Below are 16,698 nucleotides of genomic sequence, written 5' to 3' on the forward strand. Positions count from 1 at the left end.
GAGAGAGAGAGAGAGAGAGAGAGAGAGAGAGAGAGAGAGAGAGAGCTCAGTGACCTAGCACTTGCATAAACAACATCCAGAATGTATACTATTCATGAAGGATGCAAAGTAAAGACATCTTAGACAAACAAAATTCAAGGGAATTTTTCTTAGACCTGAAGAACTTCTGAAGAAAAGTATATGAGATGGAGAAAAATGGCATCACCTGAAAATTCCCACCTAGGGAAGGAGGATAACCAGAAAAGATGATGGTGCAAACATTTTCAAAAGCTTTTCTCATTAAATTTTTCCATGAGAAAGTCAGCTGTGTACACACATCCCTTATGGGGTTATGACATTTACAAGTATGAGACATATCAGAATGGTGGTACATGACAGAGAAGGCATGAAGGAAGAAGGCAGCTATGGATTAACTCCACATGCCTTACACACGACCTGAGTGCTACAACACTTTCCCTAAGGGAGCAATGGAAGCAAAGAATGCATGGTACAAGTCCTAAGGAAACCCACGCATCTTCATAATAAACCTCCAGACAAGTGTCAAATGAAGTTACTTTTGTATCATTTCTCATCATCAACAATGATTTAAGTTAATGAAAATAACTATATAAAAATAATTTGGTCAAGGTAAGCATCTTTGTTTAATGATCTGGCATGAAAGAAAGATCAAAACGTGGCATTTTATATCCTCAGTAATGGTGTTCCACTTCTGATAAGTTAAGTGTGTTCTAAACCCTCTCTCTGCTTTGATTTGTGGTATTAGCTCTCTCTGTTCACTAAGAGTCAAAGAGGCAAATAGGGAGTTTTATTCATTCATGTGTCATTTACTTTTCTCCTTGACGCCTTGGATGACTGTTTAGTAACACCGTCTGAATACTTATGCCAAGGACCCAAAAGACCAAAGAGAATTTCTAAACATTCATTGTTTGGTCGGTTGAGTTAGATATTTGAGTGGCCACAGAGTATTTTTAAATTATACTAAATACTATCAATTATAATCTGTAGTAGACAGTACACTTTCAAAGAACACCTTTCTATAACCTCTTGTTTGTGCTTGAACCCAACTCTCAAATCTTTCAAAGGGCTCCATAGAAGCCAGGGTACTTTGGAGGAACAAAACTGGTAGAATGTATATACATTCACATCTATAGATTCATATGGACATGATTTATTAGGATGGCTTATAAGCTGTGATCTGGATAGTCCAAAAAATGGCTCTCAATGGACAAGCAAAAAATTCTGGTAGTTGTTTCATCCTCTGAGAATGGGTGTCTGTGTTGGAATCTTGAAGAGGTACAGTCTAACACCAGCGAGGGAATGCCCCAGCAGTGGGACATAGGAACTTTCCAGTGAGAGAAAGCAAACATTTCTTCCTCCATATCCTTTTAGGTAGACTGCCATCAGAAGGTTTGGCCCAGATTTAGCACGTGTCTTCTGACCTCAAATGATCTGAATTTAGAAAGGATCTTCCTACCTTAAATGGTCTAATCAAGAAAGCCCATCATGGGCATGACCGGCTGCTTGGGGTTTAGTTGATTTCATTTGTAGGCAAGCTGACAGCCAAGATTAACCGTCACAGACTCTATTCTGCAAATTATAGTCCTCAAAATCATAATGTAAGTTGGCGGCACAGTGATTGATTTTCTTGTGTTACATATGTAGTGTTGCTTTACTAGCCACACTAAAGGATAATGTGGAATATTCTTAAACAATCAAAAAGTCACAGGTGATTTTGCTGTTTGTTTGTTAAAATGGCACTTTGTATGTGCATTCAATGTAAGCGTTACAGCTCAGATGGAAAGATATCCTGGCAGTCAGGAACCAAAGTATAACAGTCAGGAACCAAAGTATAACAGAAAGTCATACTGCGTAACAAACCTCACACAAGAGATCTATTAGGAGAGGAGAAAACGCAGAGGGCGGCTGCCTCTGCTCAAACAAGGAACAGCAGAGAACTGAGCAGAAGACAGAGTTTATGTAGCTTTTCTTGGGAAGCAGGGTGGGATTTCAAGTAAGAGCTTGGACTTTTTACTCTAAAGGTTGGGGGCAAGATCCACCTGTTAGGAAAGTTAGAATGTTTTGTGGGTAGAACCTGGTAGGTGAGAGTCCTCAGGGAAGGGACTATTATTATTATTATATTTTTTATTTGTTTTTGTTTTTTGAGACAGCATTTCCCAGTAGCTATGGAGCCAGTCCTGGAACTTGTTCTGTAGACCAGGCTGGCCTTGAACTCACAGATATCCAACTCTCTGCCTCCTGAATGCTGGGATTAAAGGTGTGCACCACTACTGCCCAGTTCAATCCTATTCTGACTGGAACTGGACCTTGAAATGTGATCACCTTAAATAACTTTGCTCTTGGCAAATATCTGCCTTCTGATGGACAACTTGTCCTCAAGGATTCTATTTCTGGATCATATTTTGAGCCTAAACTAAAGAAATTATTACAAGAGAATGTTCATGTTATCTCCATCCAAGTAAATCAGCAAACAAACAAACGAACAAGCAGTCTCTGTCTACAATTAATGACCAAACAGCAACCACACAATTGAGTCGGAGTAAATGTTTGACATTTCTGAAGAAAGAAAATCATCTAGAGAAATCCAACCATTCAAGGCCTTCTCTGGTTGTCTAAGCAGTCTGAAAGCTATGTTACTCATAATGTAGGGAACCAAAGTTGGCATTTGTGTGAAAATCGGCGAATCAGGGTAGTTTTAATTAGAGTGCACGAAGAAATAAAGTTTGGGTGGTTGGAGAAACGACTGCTACATAATCAGAAAACATCTGTGTCAGGCAGATTCATCAGAGGGGGCAAGCACTCCGAGATACAAACCAAATACTGCCACAATTAAAAAAACAAAAACAAGAAAATGAGTCATCTTTCAGGAAGGGTGAATTATTTATCATGTATACTTAAGGGCTACACGTTTAGGTTTTTATCTTTCATTAAAAACAGTGCTGTCCTTATCTAAGAAAGTAATGGCTAACACTCTTTGTGATGTTGCTCTGAATCCTTTTGAGAATACCTGCAAATGATAAAATCAAAAATTCAGTGTTTTCTTATTGCTTATAAAATGTTAAGGAAAAATGATTTTCGAGACAGCAGCCAGAGAATGGACATCTGGGGAATTCAGCTTTAGTGATCTCTCTTTTAAACCAAATAGTTTGTGTATATGTTTTCAGTATGTTCTTGAGGCACCTTTTAATATTAATACTAAGTAATGAATGGTGGGTAGGAAGGGAAGGGGATTGGGGTGACTCTGTGCACTGGAAAAGAATTCATTGTTTGCAGCCTATTTGGTAGAGTGTCATTTTAAATAAGTGTCAGCCTAAAGGAGGTTTTATTGTTTTAAACCACAGGCTTTATATTACCTTTTTAAAAAAAAGCAACAACAACTCTCAGCCGCAAGTTGGATGATTCTGGCAGCCATACAAATCTAGCACCACCCAGGGAGGGAGCGTGTTTGCCTCTCTGCTCACTTCTGCCAGGGTAGAGGAATGCTGGACACCCAGAGAGAAGGGAGGCTGCCACGCACCGCACCCCAGTCCCACACCTCGGGCTTCCTCCTTCTGTAAAAGACAGGTAAGTACAACAAGGTGTTGAACTGGGGAGAACCTGACCAGCAAGCGAACACTGAAGGCCAAGGGCTCTGCTCGGAAGGTGCACAAAAGGCTTCCTGGACACCTTGGGAGGGGTGGCTCACGTTAGCCAGCATAGGTAGGAAGACCTTTACTTTAGCCAATGAATTCCTGAAAAGATCCCACTGTGCTGGGTTGTTCTCTGTATCTGTGCAGTTTACTGTTTAGCACACTTTTCTGTGCATCACTAAAAGAAACTAAACAGTAGCCAAATGCTTGTTTATTTGTGACAAATCGGAGGCTGATTAGGAATCTGTTATTCACTGATATCCAAGAGCTCTCAGGTGGTACTCTGGCTTTGCCGCAGAGCGCTGAAATGCTGGCTGAAACACCGCACAGCAGAGTTCAGTTCTCACGGTCAGTGTTTTAAAATAACACAGGCGGATCAAAGGGAAGGAAGGCTCAATGAAACAGGGCTCCCAACACTGGGGACAGGAGATTTTTCCATAACATGTGAAGAGTCTCCGAACATAAAACCGTGCTCATAATGTGTGGTTTCGATGCGTTTCTTATGTCACAAACTCTGTTTCCCCCTCAGATGTCAGAAACTGAGTCGGAAAAGATAAAAGTAAGAACGGCTGAGCATTTTGAAAATGACAAAAGTAACATTCCTTGGTTGAAGGAAGGTAAGTCACCGTCCTCTAGATTTTGCTGTAAAAATGGTACTTCTGTTTACAATCTGATGATGCCTCTGGAGGGACAAGCAGGACCCCGGGGCTCAAGAGAGACCTGCATTCTGTCTTTGTCATTACACACGTGTCCTGAAATGCAGTTTGAGGGCCTTCCCTACTGAAACTGTCTGTAGTCTTTGGGTTGCAGAAAACAGATTCAACAATTCAAAAGACTTAGCAGAGTCTCTGGAGCAGTGATTCTCAATCAGTGGGTAGTGACCCCTTGGGTTCGCATATCAGATATTTCCACTATCATTCATAACAGTAGCAAAATTGCAGTTATGAAGTAGTGATGAAATAATTTTATGGTGGAGTCACCACAATATGAGCGACTGTCTATTTAAGGGTCACAGCTTTAGGAAAGTTGAGAACAACTGCTTTTTAGGAGCTGGAGGGGATGGAGGGGATGGAGGGGATAAAGGGGCTGGAGGTGGATTTTCCTCGCTGCAGGAAGACAGTGTAATTTGAGGACTAAATAAATTACACAGAAAGGAAGGTGTGCTGTCAGCAAGGATGCCTACAAATAGAATCACCATTCACTGCAGTTAAAGAAGCCACCGTCCCCAGAGGAGGGTGCTGCGACCACAGGCCCAGCATGCGTAAGAGCACAGCTTGAAATACACACACAAATCAATATGTTCTCCTTTGATGAGTCCAAATTAGTGCTGCTTCTGAAAATATGTCCAAGCCTGATTAGTTACTAGAAGGACTGTTTTTATAGCCTTTTGTTTTCATGGACATTGTCATGCCTCTTAAAGGAAACCAACTTGATATTTTATCTGAATAGGTAAATGAGTCTTCCTCATAATGCCATTAAGACATTCTGTTAGGAAGGAAAAGCTTTTGTTTTATAAGGTCACACAAGAGTTAAAAACTAAGTTGGGAAGGTGATACAAGCCCCAGACAATACTGATAGCATGAACCACACTGGCATGTTTATTAGTATTTATTGGTGTTTATGCTGAATCATCCTGACCAGCCTAGGAAGCAGTTATTATCAATAATTCACCAATGAGAAAACTGGGCCTTAAAGAGTCCAAAGAACTTGCCTAAACTTGCAAAATCAGGAGGCAGGAGAGCTGGGACTGGATCCCAGGTTACAGACCTTGACAGTCCATGGGCTTAACTATCACCTCACCAGGTTTAGGGGAAAAGATGGTTCAGTCACCTGGCAGCACAAAAGTATGCTCTAGAGAATGCTTTCCTACTGTGTTTAAATCAATGCTAGCGTACAACGTCATCACGTACTCTTATCCTTAATCCCATCCTACTTCGACCCTCATTTTGAAAGCATTCAACTAAAAATAAATAATTTCTTTTGTCCAATTGAGCAATAATCAATTAATGGTAAGGTCTCCTCGCCATAAGAGGTCAGGAAGGAGAGGCTTAGTCAAGTGTCTGCCATGGAAGCAGGAGAATCAGGAGTCTGGATCTCTGATACCTGTACAGAAGCTAGACATGGTGGTAAATGCCTACAATCTCGGTGATGAGGAGACAGAATGAGGAAGAACCCCGAGGATTGCTTGTCACAGTTGGGTTAGCTGAACCAGTCAACTCTAGGTTCCATGAGAGACCCTGTCTCAAAAATTAAGGCATAGAATAATTGAAGATGAAACCCAGTATCAACTTTTGGTTGCTTCTCCCCCTGCCCCTTTCTCTCTCTCTCTTTCATCTCCCTCTCTCCCCTCATCTTCCCTCTCCTTCTTCCTCCCCCCTTACATACACACACGTTAACAGGCATGTACACTCGTATACATACCTTTACACACACAAACCAAAAATTTTATTTAAGGTATACTCACATAAAGTATTTTTGGAATGACATCTTCAAAAAGCTTCAGGGCCAGAAAATTATCTGATATTTTTATCCAAAAATCTTTTATATGCAATCTTTTTAAATCAAGGTAAAGGGGAAATGTGAACTTAAGTCAAAGACCCACCTCCAGGTTTTACCTGTGAATCTTGAGTTTATTAACTGAAGCTGCGTTTGCTACTGTATATCATGTTTATATTATTTATTTTGATTTTAATTGCTCTACACTGTAGACTTAAGTGGAAATAATGATGAAACCAATAGACCAATCATTTCCAGAGATTTCTCTTTAAAAAATTACGTCCATTAAGTACAAGTTAGGCATTGAATTCTTGTAATCTATAAGATCTAATTTCCCAGGTGACCTGTTTTTATCCCATTTGGACACTTCATTTAAGCTATACTCAAATTATGTTTACAATATTTCATAAAAGGAAATGGAGCCAGATGCCAGATGACAACATCTTAATTGGGAATTATCAGGATGAGTTAGTTTCGAACATAAATGTCTTTCATTTTTGCAGCTAAGAAAAAGTGTATGGGTTGGCAAAAAAAAAAAAAAGGTTGCGGTGGGGAGGAGGGGGACACTAATGGGCTCAGCAGAAAGAATACAGCATTTGAAAGCAGTCATCCATGGCTTTAAATCTCAGCTCAGCTGCTTCTCAGCTCTGTGGCCATAGCTTGCTGTTCAACTACCGCAGGCCTTATTTCCTTCCTTGGTGGTAGACTATGTGTATCACATGAAGAATGAGCGCCTACGGTTTCTATGTTTCTTGCCATGTTGAAAATATGACTGAAAATGGTTTTTTAAAATTTATTTTATTTTTTAAAAAATGAAAACAAACTATTTTTTTTCATTTTGCATACCAATCCCAGTTCCCACTCCCTTCCCTCTGCCCATTCCCTCTACCTAACCGCCCCACCTTACCCCCATCCACTCCTCAGAGACAGTAAGGCACATTGCTTTGGGGAAGGTCTAAGGCCCTCCCTATTATATCTAGGCTGAGTAAGGTATCCATCCAAAGAGAATAGGTTCCCCCAAAAACATATAAGACTTGGTGCCATTGCCAGTGGCCCCATAGTCTTCCCCAGCCATACAACTGTCATCCACTTTCAGAGTTTAGTTAAGACCTTTGCTGGGTCCTTCCCTGTCTGGCCGGAGTTGGTGAGTTCCCATTAGCTCAGGTAAACTGAGTAGTGTCCCCATCATGGTCTTGACCTCTTAGTTCATATCCTCACTCCTCCTAGTCTTCAACTGGACTTTGGGAATTCAGCCCAGTGCTCTGCTGTGGCTCTCTACCTCTGCTTCCAAGGTTGCTGGATAATTCTCCAATCAAATGAACCTAAGAAACAAGTGGGTGTAGCTATCCTAATATCTAACAAAATAGACTTGAAACTAAAATCAATCAGAAGAGATGGAGCAGGACACTTTATATTCATAAACAGGAACAATCTATCAAGATGAAGTCTCAAGCCTGAAAAACAGTATTTTTGAGAGCTTGGCTTACTCAGGGAAATGTCTGTATTCTTAAGTGCTACATGTGTTCTATCGGGTTATTTATGCTCTTCTTTTATTTCCTAATAGAACCTCCTCGGGAATAGAGTTGTCCCCATCTTACAGACAGAGAAACTGAGGCTGTAAAGGATCTGGGTCATGTTTAAACTTGCAGGACTGATGAATTATAAACAGAATATCAGACATTTGTCTCCGAGTTGTAAATTCAATTATTATTATTATTGTAATTTATATTAATAACTCCCCTAACTCTGTCAAATCAAATTCTACCTCTTTCTTCCCTACTGTCCTCCTTGGAAGAAGTGGAAAACATGCTTCAAGCTGCTCAGGAAAGACTTTTTACCTTGAATGCACAATACAAACACTTCTCTTCAAACCATGCCTCTGTTTCCACACTCCAGACCTCTTGGTAAATTCTTCCCACTGTATGAGCAGGACTGAAGCAGGTACCCGCTGGGATACCCTTTTTAGGGTACCCAGAGAATGCATGACTTCTACTGATCAGGCAACCAGAACTAGACTCACTATCGCTACCTTACTACAGAGGGGTGCTGCTGTAAATTTTCATCTTCAGACAGCTCTACACCCAACCAGTCTAAATCAGGATCTGTTAAGCATACCATTATGGGAGAGAAGGTATGAAGGCGGTAGAGCCCAGTAAAAAGAAATATACTCCTTCAAGGAGTTGACTGTTCGATCGTCTTGATTTTGACTGGAGGGTCAACAGCTCTTGCGTGAGCCTCCTTATGTGGATCAAAGGCCTGATGGTTTCCAGGGTGATGTCAAAGGGCTGAGGAAAGCCACACCCAGGGATTTTATCAATACTTAGGATCAACAGAGCTTACCCAACACTGATTGGAATGCACTAATTTTAACATGAATTAAATTTTATTTTCACATTTCTCAAACCACCTAGAAGTCTACCAACGCCTTTTGTACCACCTACAAATGCTAGACTTCCCAAAGTTCAGACATAGATATCTATGTATCTATGAGTTGTTATGTATGAATATATTTATCTACTTGTCTTTCTATCTACCTATAAACCATCTAACTACATACCTATCTATCTTTATCTGTCTATGTATCTGTTGAAGTGATTATATATTAATCTACTCACACACATATTTTTCTATCTATCTATCATCTATCTATCATCTATTTACCTATCTATCATCTACCTATCTATCTTATCCATCCAACCATCTATCTGAATATGTATCTATGTATCATCTATTGTCTCTCTTATTCCTGAAGCAATTTAAGATATGATTGGAGCCGTAGGAAACATCCCAAAGCGCAGGACATTTTACTTTATAATAAGACTTCTAGGCACCACACTCAGGGAATCCTTGTTCTGAGACAATGAGAGAACAGGACAATATTAGGAAATATGCAGCAGAAAAGATGAGCTATTTCCCAAAAGAGTAGATTTGGGAAGGCTGAAAAGGCTAATCACCATGGGAGGAAACAAGACACTGCTGGGGGCTGCACCACCAGAGCGGCTCGAAGGGAGTTCTCTGGTGCATGATCGCTCATTATTGGTTTGAGCATGAACAAAAATGAAGGGGAAATTAGCTGAGTTCCAACTCCACGTTGCCCTACAGAGTAAGAACCAATATATTGAACCACAAGCTCAAAAGGGAGCAGAAGAATAGACGGGAGAAGGGCAAAGAATGAATCCTTTCAGCTGCCCAGAGCAAGAAAAGCAAGATCTGGATAAAACTCACAACAAGGACAGGGAGAAAATAGGCCCCAATGTGAAAAACTACATGGAGGAGAAATTGATATAACATAGAAATTGGGGTGAAAATTACAGGTGGAATAGGTTGGTGTGCAATACCCCATTAAGTCAGGGAGCATTCTGGGTAAGCATTTCTGTGCTTGTACCTTATACCATTTGATACAGATGAGAAACATCCAGATAAAGGGATAGGAGCCCTGAAATTGTGGCCATTTACAGTTTAAAATCACAGCACCACCAGTGTCTGAATTGCAAGCAATTTCTTAGAGTATCTCATGATTCTTGGGAGACACTGGGAATCTGGATTTTGATGGGAAATCTCCTGATTGCTAAAGATTAAGTAATAAAAGCCACAGCAACAATAAAAACAACAGTCGTACCGTGTGGGGCAAACGAAACCAGGTTCCTTGGGTCCATTTCAACAGCAGGTTGCCCGTTTGTGACTTCTGTTCTCGGAGTTTGAACCGCTGAAGAACTTCTTAAAGAATTTCTAAAGAACTGGTTTTCTGTAAACATTGCTTGCTAGGCAGATGTACCCACTTATCACCTACCTAGCCATTGCTGTTCACACAGATGTGCACGTTAATTCATTAGAGCAAGCCATGGCAGAAGTCAGGATGTAAAAGGGAGAGAACTGAATTACCACATCGTCCTGTAAGAGGGTAGTTACCGAACATTTTGTCAGTGTGGTATTCTCTATACATCTGTCACAAGCAGAGGGAGGAAGAAAACACAACTCATCCCTTATCCTCTCAGCACAGAATAGCAGTGACTTGGACTCTTGGACGCATAGGTTATTCAGTCAAAAGTAGAGACTGATAATCTACACTACTCCAAAATAGCACAGAGGCTGCCAAATCCCTATTTCCCAAGTTCTCCTTTTTAAGCAATGCAAAGGGGGCTCCAAATGCCTCAACTTTGTATACTGCAAATGGCAGTGGGGAATGAAAGACTCACATATATCGTGTATTGGCATTCCTAAATTCTCTGGACTTGCCTCTCACTGAAGGCAATTTGACCAGCTGTTCAAAGTCAATTTCAGGTCATGAATATTAAAATGATTCCAAAATATCAGTTTTATTCAATTTAATAACCATTTGATGGGGCTCCTTTTAAGCTTATACACAATATGCTAAGTTAAGAAACATGCAAAAATGAAGTTTCTACACTCAAGAAACTTGGTGTCCAGGTGCTCTATTATAAGGTCCAAATATTATGGCATGCTAATTTTGTCACTCATATAATTCCCATTTCAAACATGTGTTTTATTTTTAATATCTACCCTAAAAACTAAGCCACATGATTGTCTGTTTTAAATTGTTAGTTTATGTGAACAGCCTATCTTAAGATGATATAGTTTTATTCTGTAAACATGAGATAGAATCATTATCTATTACTTATTATGCAATAAGCAAAATATAGCTAAAGAAAAGATAATAGTATGTTGTTCTGTTTTTTAATGTAGCTGACAAGAGAAGTTACACATAAAAACATGTCCTTGGAAGTTGTATAAATATATAAAATAAGAGCTGTCTTAGTCTTCATGCATTTTAATTTTGGATCACAGAATACCAAAGAACATACAGTGCATGCAACAGAGACATGTAGTTTTTAAGGATTCTAGTTTCTGAGGCTGAGGAGGCCAGGGTCAAAATCCCTATAGTTGCTCAGGACTTTCCTGCTCTCTTTTCTCACTCCAACACAAGTTTGGGGAATGATGTATTCAAAGCTTGGCAAGTGATACAAAGGAAATTTCACACGGGTAATTGCTCAGAACCTTAGAAACATGTGCACATGGTCTAGCAAAAAGATGGTAAGACGAAAGGCTATAACAACAGAGGCAGGGAAGAAAGGGAACAAAGACGTGATGAATCTAGGCTGAGAATGGCTGATGCCTCTATGCAAGGCACCAGAAAGGACTCCAATGCAGACTTCTGGCTTGTGATGACATCATAGATACTTAGTGGAGAAGAATGGGAGAAGGGAGGATGGATGATGTGGGTCAGTGAACTATCTTGGGGCAGAAAGACTTAGAAGATATTAAGTCACATAGACAAGTAAAAGAGCGCTTCAGATTTCACTCAGAGATGAAAGATGTGGAGGCTATTCTTTTAAACATATAAAAATATATAAAATAATATAAATATATTTTAAATATATATGTAAGGGTATATATTTTAAATATATTTTTATATATTTATTTTTATTTTATGTATTTTTAAAAATTCATTTTACGTTACAACCATAGTTCTTCCTCTTACCCCTCCTCCTGCCCCTCCTCCCTTGCCTCCCCCATGGAAATCCTTCAATTCACTCCTTCCAATGGGTAAGGGCTCCTATGGGGAGTCAGGGAAGTCTGTCATATTAAGTTTGGGCAGGAGGACCAAGTCCCTCCCCACTGCATTAAGGCCCAAACATGGTTTCCCACCATAGGGAAGAAATAGGCTCCAACAAGCTAGCTCATACACCAGGGATAGATCTTGGTCCCACTATTAGGGGCCCCTCAGATAGTGCAAGCTTCACCTCTGTCTCCCACATACAGAGGGCCTAGTTCGATCCTATGAAGACCTCACAGCTGTCTAGAGTTCATGATTTACTGTGAGCTTGGTTCAGCTGTCTCTGTAGATTTCTCCTTCATGATCTTGACCTCCGTTGTGCATACATTCCCTCCTCCATCTCTGACTGGATTCCCAGAGCTCAGTCAGTGCTTGGTTGTAGATCTTTACATCTGGTTCCATCTGTTATTGGATGAAGGCCCTATGATGATAGTTGGGGTATTCACCAATCTGATTACAGGGGAAGGCCAGTTTGGGCACCCTCTCCTTTATTACTAGTAGTCTTAACTGAGGTTAACTGTGGATTCTTGAGAATCCCTAACCCCATAGTGGCTCTCTATCAAGAGAACGCTTTCATTGCTCTCCAACTCTGCCCCTCCCCCCTCAACCATTCTGTTCCCTTATGTTCTCATTCCCCTTTCCCTCCTCCTGCCTGCCTAGCCCCTAGTTTACCCAGGATCTCATCTAAATCTCCTTCACAGGATCATCCATGTGTCCCTCTTAGGGTTCTCCTTGTTACCTAGATTCTCTGGAGCTGTAGATGTAGTCTGGTTATTCTTTGTGTTTTATCTAATATCCACTTGTAAGTGAGTGCATACTGTATTTGTCTTTCTGAGTCTGGGTTACCTCACTCAGGATTATTTTCTTTAGTTCCATCCATTTGCCTGCAAATTTCATGACGCCATTGATTTTTACAGCTGAGTAATATTCCATTGTGTAAATGCCCCACATTTTCTTTTTCTATTCTTCTGTTGAGGGCCATCTAAGTTGTTTCCAGATTCTGGTTATTATGAATAATGCTGTTATAAACATTATTTAGGAAGTGTTTTGTGGTACAATTGAGTATCCTTTGGGTATATGCCTGAGAGAGGTATTGAGATAGATTGATTTCCAATTTTCTAAGAAACCACCATACTGAATTTCAAAGTGGCTATACAAGTTTGCACTCTTACCAGCAGTGGAGTGCTCCCCTGACTCCACATCCTCTCTGACATAAGCTGTTCTCATTATTTTTTATCTTAACCACTGTGATAAGTGCAAGATGGTATCTCAGAGTCATTTTGATTTGAATTTCCCTGATGATTAAGGATGCTGAGCAATTCCTTAAATGTCTTTTGGCCATTTGATATTCTTCTGACGAGAGTTCTCTGTTTAGCTCTGTACCCCATTTTTTAATTGGACTATTTTGTATTTTGATGTATAGTTTCTTGAGTTCTTTATATATTTTGGAAATCAGCCTTCTGTCAGATGTGGGGTTGGTTAAGACCTTTTCCTCTTCTGTAGGCTGTTGTTTTGTCTTGTTTACCTTTGCCTTACAGAAGCTTTTTAGTTTCAGGAGGTCCCTTTTATTAATTATCATTCTCAGTGTCTGTGCTACTGGTATTATATTTAAGAAGTGGTGTCCTGTGCCAATAAATTCAGGGCTACTTTCCATTTTCTCTTCTATTAGGTTCATTGTAATTGGATTTATGTTGAGGTCCTTGATCCACTTGGACTTAAAGTTTTGTGCATGGTGATAGATATTTGTATGTTCTTGTAGAAGCAAAAAAAATAAGTAAAAAACTTTTATGAGAAGAAATAACAATATTGATGGTGTTAGAGCAGGATAAATATGTCATGCTTCAAATGGGTAATTAAAACATTTATAGCTATCACAACCGTGTTCTATGGGTGTAGGTGGGGAGCTCACAGCATGAATCCTCTTTTAGGCCCTGAATCATCTTCATCTTGGGAATGCCTACTAATGATAGGGTTCAAAGTATAATAGGATACATCTTTTTGTGTTTTATTTTTCCAAGAACATAAAGAGCTACCAAGGGTTGGCAGCTTACTTTTCAAGATCCAAGCAAATTTTAAAAAGAATCTCATTATTTATTGAGAGGTATATTAGGATGTGGACTGTAGTTACATTAATGAGAATGGAATTGATTGAAGGCATGGGAGTGGTTCGTTGTCCCAAGGAAAATCTGAGGTCCATATCCAACAGGAACTAATCTGACTCTGATGAGCTTGAGACTGAGACAATACACACAGGGTACCACTCCTGGAATGAACGACCGCTATGTAAAGTTCTTTCTTTCTCTGTCTCCTCCTTTAGACTCCAAGTCCCTAGAAAGGAAAGATAGCATTTCAATCAGAAGTCCCTACTCTGGTTAGTAAAGACTTGATGGTCAGGATCAGGTAGATCCTTTTCTTTTTTCAGAGAGAAACAGGTTGTGGCATCAGCCAACAGGATAAAAGAATCTGTGCTTCCTCAAATCATAACCACTCTAAGCCTGCCCCGTGGTAACTGGATTCCTAGCATCTCTCTCCATGAGGAGTAAGATTTTCTTAAGAACATGACATGCTGGTGATAAACCACTAAACGTTTCAGAAAAGAAGACTACTCACTTTAAATGACTTGGCCTCCTACTAAAGTTCAAATATCAGATCATTTTATGTTTAGATAGTTCAGGAAAAGATGAGGTCTTCTGTGTTCTCATAGATCAACAAATTAAATTCCAGAAGCACATCCACAGCCGACAGTTGAGATCTTGCTCCCATTAAGCCAATAAAGGAGTAAGCTCATTTCGTGTAAAGTGATGACGTTGATCCCAATGGATGGCTGAGAAGATGCCATGTCAGCCTCGAGACTGACCAGATGAATTAATCAGTGTGAAGTCCCATAAGTTGTTCAGCTGCAGATTTAAAGACTCCTCTTCAATGAGGATAGGGCAGTACATCAAATCTAGGATGATCTTAGTTCATCATTATTAATTACAGTTTTATGAACTAGGAGTGAAACAATTCATACAGACTGGGAGCCAGTGCATTTTATCTCATCGGGAAGAAGAAAATGATGGGCATCCAGCACCAGAAAGATCTCCACTTTCTAATAGAGACTGCTAGAGAGCTGCTCATCTTTGTGTATGTCCCAATAGTCATCGATGTGATATACCTAATCAATATTGGTAGAAAGAGCAATCTTACAGGCAGAGGAAAAAGTCTCTTACAGTCTATACCTTGGGATAAGGACATTCCATTTCTGGTAAATTCTACAAAGATACTTTACATTTATATGATTATGGCCCATTTCTCTCAGCTTCGGAGCCACATTTAGAGGGAATACTTCCTAATAAAATGCACCTACATGAGGTGTTCACCAGACCATTAGTTTAAAAAAAAGAGGGGGAGAGGAGGAATATGAATAGCTGAAATGAAGACATAACTCAGTAGGTAGCATCAACCATTTCAACCATTTTAGATATCATTTGAGCCTGCCAGGAAATAGATGTGCCGCAGAGACAGAAAGCAAGGGCAATGGTAGTAGTTGGGGCAGTGCGTAGCTTCTAGAAAGTAGAAGGGACAGCTCACAGAAGCACAGTATTAGATTAGATCCCAGGTGCTATTTCTCCTGTGACATTTCCCCATGCCAGCGTAGCCTTTAAAAGGAGAAGCAGCATTGTAGAAAGTAAGCGTGATATTTCATAAACTCTAGTCTCCAATTACAGCCAGCACGATCTGCCCTGTAGCTCCTCATTTACTTAACAGTCATTTCTGCTGCCGCTGGTGCTGCTTCTGCTTTCTTCGTCTGAAAGCATTTGCACCCTACGCTGACTGTGAGCTCAGGATCTTTGGACCGCCCAATCCAGAGATGACAAGCATACACTGTGACAGTTGGCTCCAGATTTTCCTATGTAGAAACTTTACTAGCAATGACAGGAAACCAAACTTCTTCCAGAGGTACAAAAGGATACATTTAAATAGCTCGTGTTTAAATTTTATAAATTTAATACAATCTACAGAGTCGGGGTGGGGGGAAGGATGGTTCAGTCATTAAAGGGTCTGCCTATAGCTGTTAAAGCTTGGATCAGATCCCCAGAACCCAAATGAAAAAAACGGCACAGCAGTGCAAGTCAGCACTCCTACCTAGGGCGAGAGGATGGGAGACAGCAACAGAAGGGTCCCTGAAAACTCAGGGGTCAACTAAATCATTCTTCATGGTGAGGCTCCAGGCCCGTGAGGGATCCTGTCTCAAGGGAATGGTGGAAGGTGCCAGAAGATCGATGCTTCTGACCTCCTCATACACACATGCAAATGCCCCCCATCATATTAAGATGTACACATAAAATAACTAACATACTAAGTAAATGATAATATATAAGATCTTTACAAACAAATCCTCTCGAGGATGAAGACCGTATCATATTCCATATTCATACCACATATCAATAAAGTAAAAGACAGCATCTTTCCCATGTATCTTAAAGCTATTTTCTCAGTTCACAGTGTGCGTGTCTAGACCGATAGGATAACTTATTCTACTGTAGAAGCAAAATTTAGTTTATAAAATATATGAAATTACATAAATCAAATCAGCAAATGTTTTCATCACAGAATTATCCCAGGAAGACACAACAGTTTGGATGCTCAAGGAACTTAGAATTCAGCTAGGGAAACAAATCCCGGCAGCGTGTCCCAGGCACCAGGATTCAGAGAAGCACAGGTTCATTAGCTGAACTTGAAACACCATAGCATGTATAAAGGTAATTTGAAAGAAACTTCCTCAGGGTGTAATCTCACTCACTAAACCATAGAACCATGGCCAATCTCTTATATAGGCACAGGTTTCCCTCTGAAAACTGAAAAAGGGATATGGCCTTGTTTTGTTTACTAATGAACTTAGCAGGTTGGGATGAAAACAGCTGTAATGAGGAGTCACTTTAAAACACTATCAATAATTTGGAAATTATTGAGATTTCTTATGTCTCATAAAGGAAC

The 16,698-nt window shown here is 40.0% G+C and overlaps 1 protein-coding gene across 1 annotated transcript in view; it reads left to right on the forward strand.

Annotated features, from left to right (window-relative positions):
• The first annotated feature begins 3,483 nt into the window (after positions 1-3,483).
• Mdfic2 (MyoD family inhibitor domain containing 2) overlaps positions 3,484-16,698 on the forward strand; it is a 114,110-nt gene continuing 100,895 nt past the window's right edge. The window contains exons 1-2 of the mRNA XM_075982000.1: positions 3,484-3,582; positions 4,177-4,264. Coding sequence (XP_075838115.1) covers positions 4,177-4,264 — 88 coding nt within the window. The 5' untranslated portion in view covers positions 3,484-3,582. The remainder of the gene's footprint in view (positions 3,583-4,176; positions 4,265-16,698) is intronic.

The sequence above is a fragment of the Microtus pennsylvanicus genome, chromosome 8, assembly GCF_037038515.1.
Source record: "Microtus pennsylvanicus isolate mMicPen1 chromosome 8, mMicPen1.hap1, whole genome shotgun sequence".
Lineage (NCBI taxonomy): Eukaryota > Metazoa > Chordata > Mammalia > Rodentia > Cricetidae > Microtus > Microtus pennsylvanicus.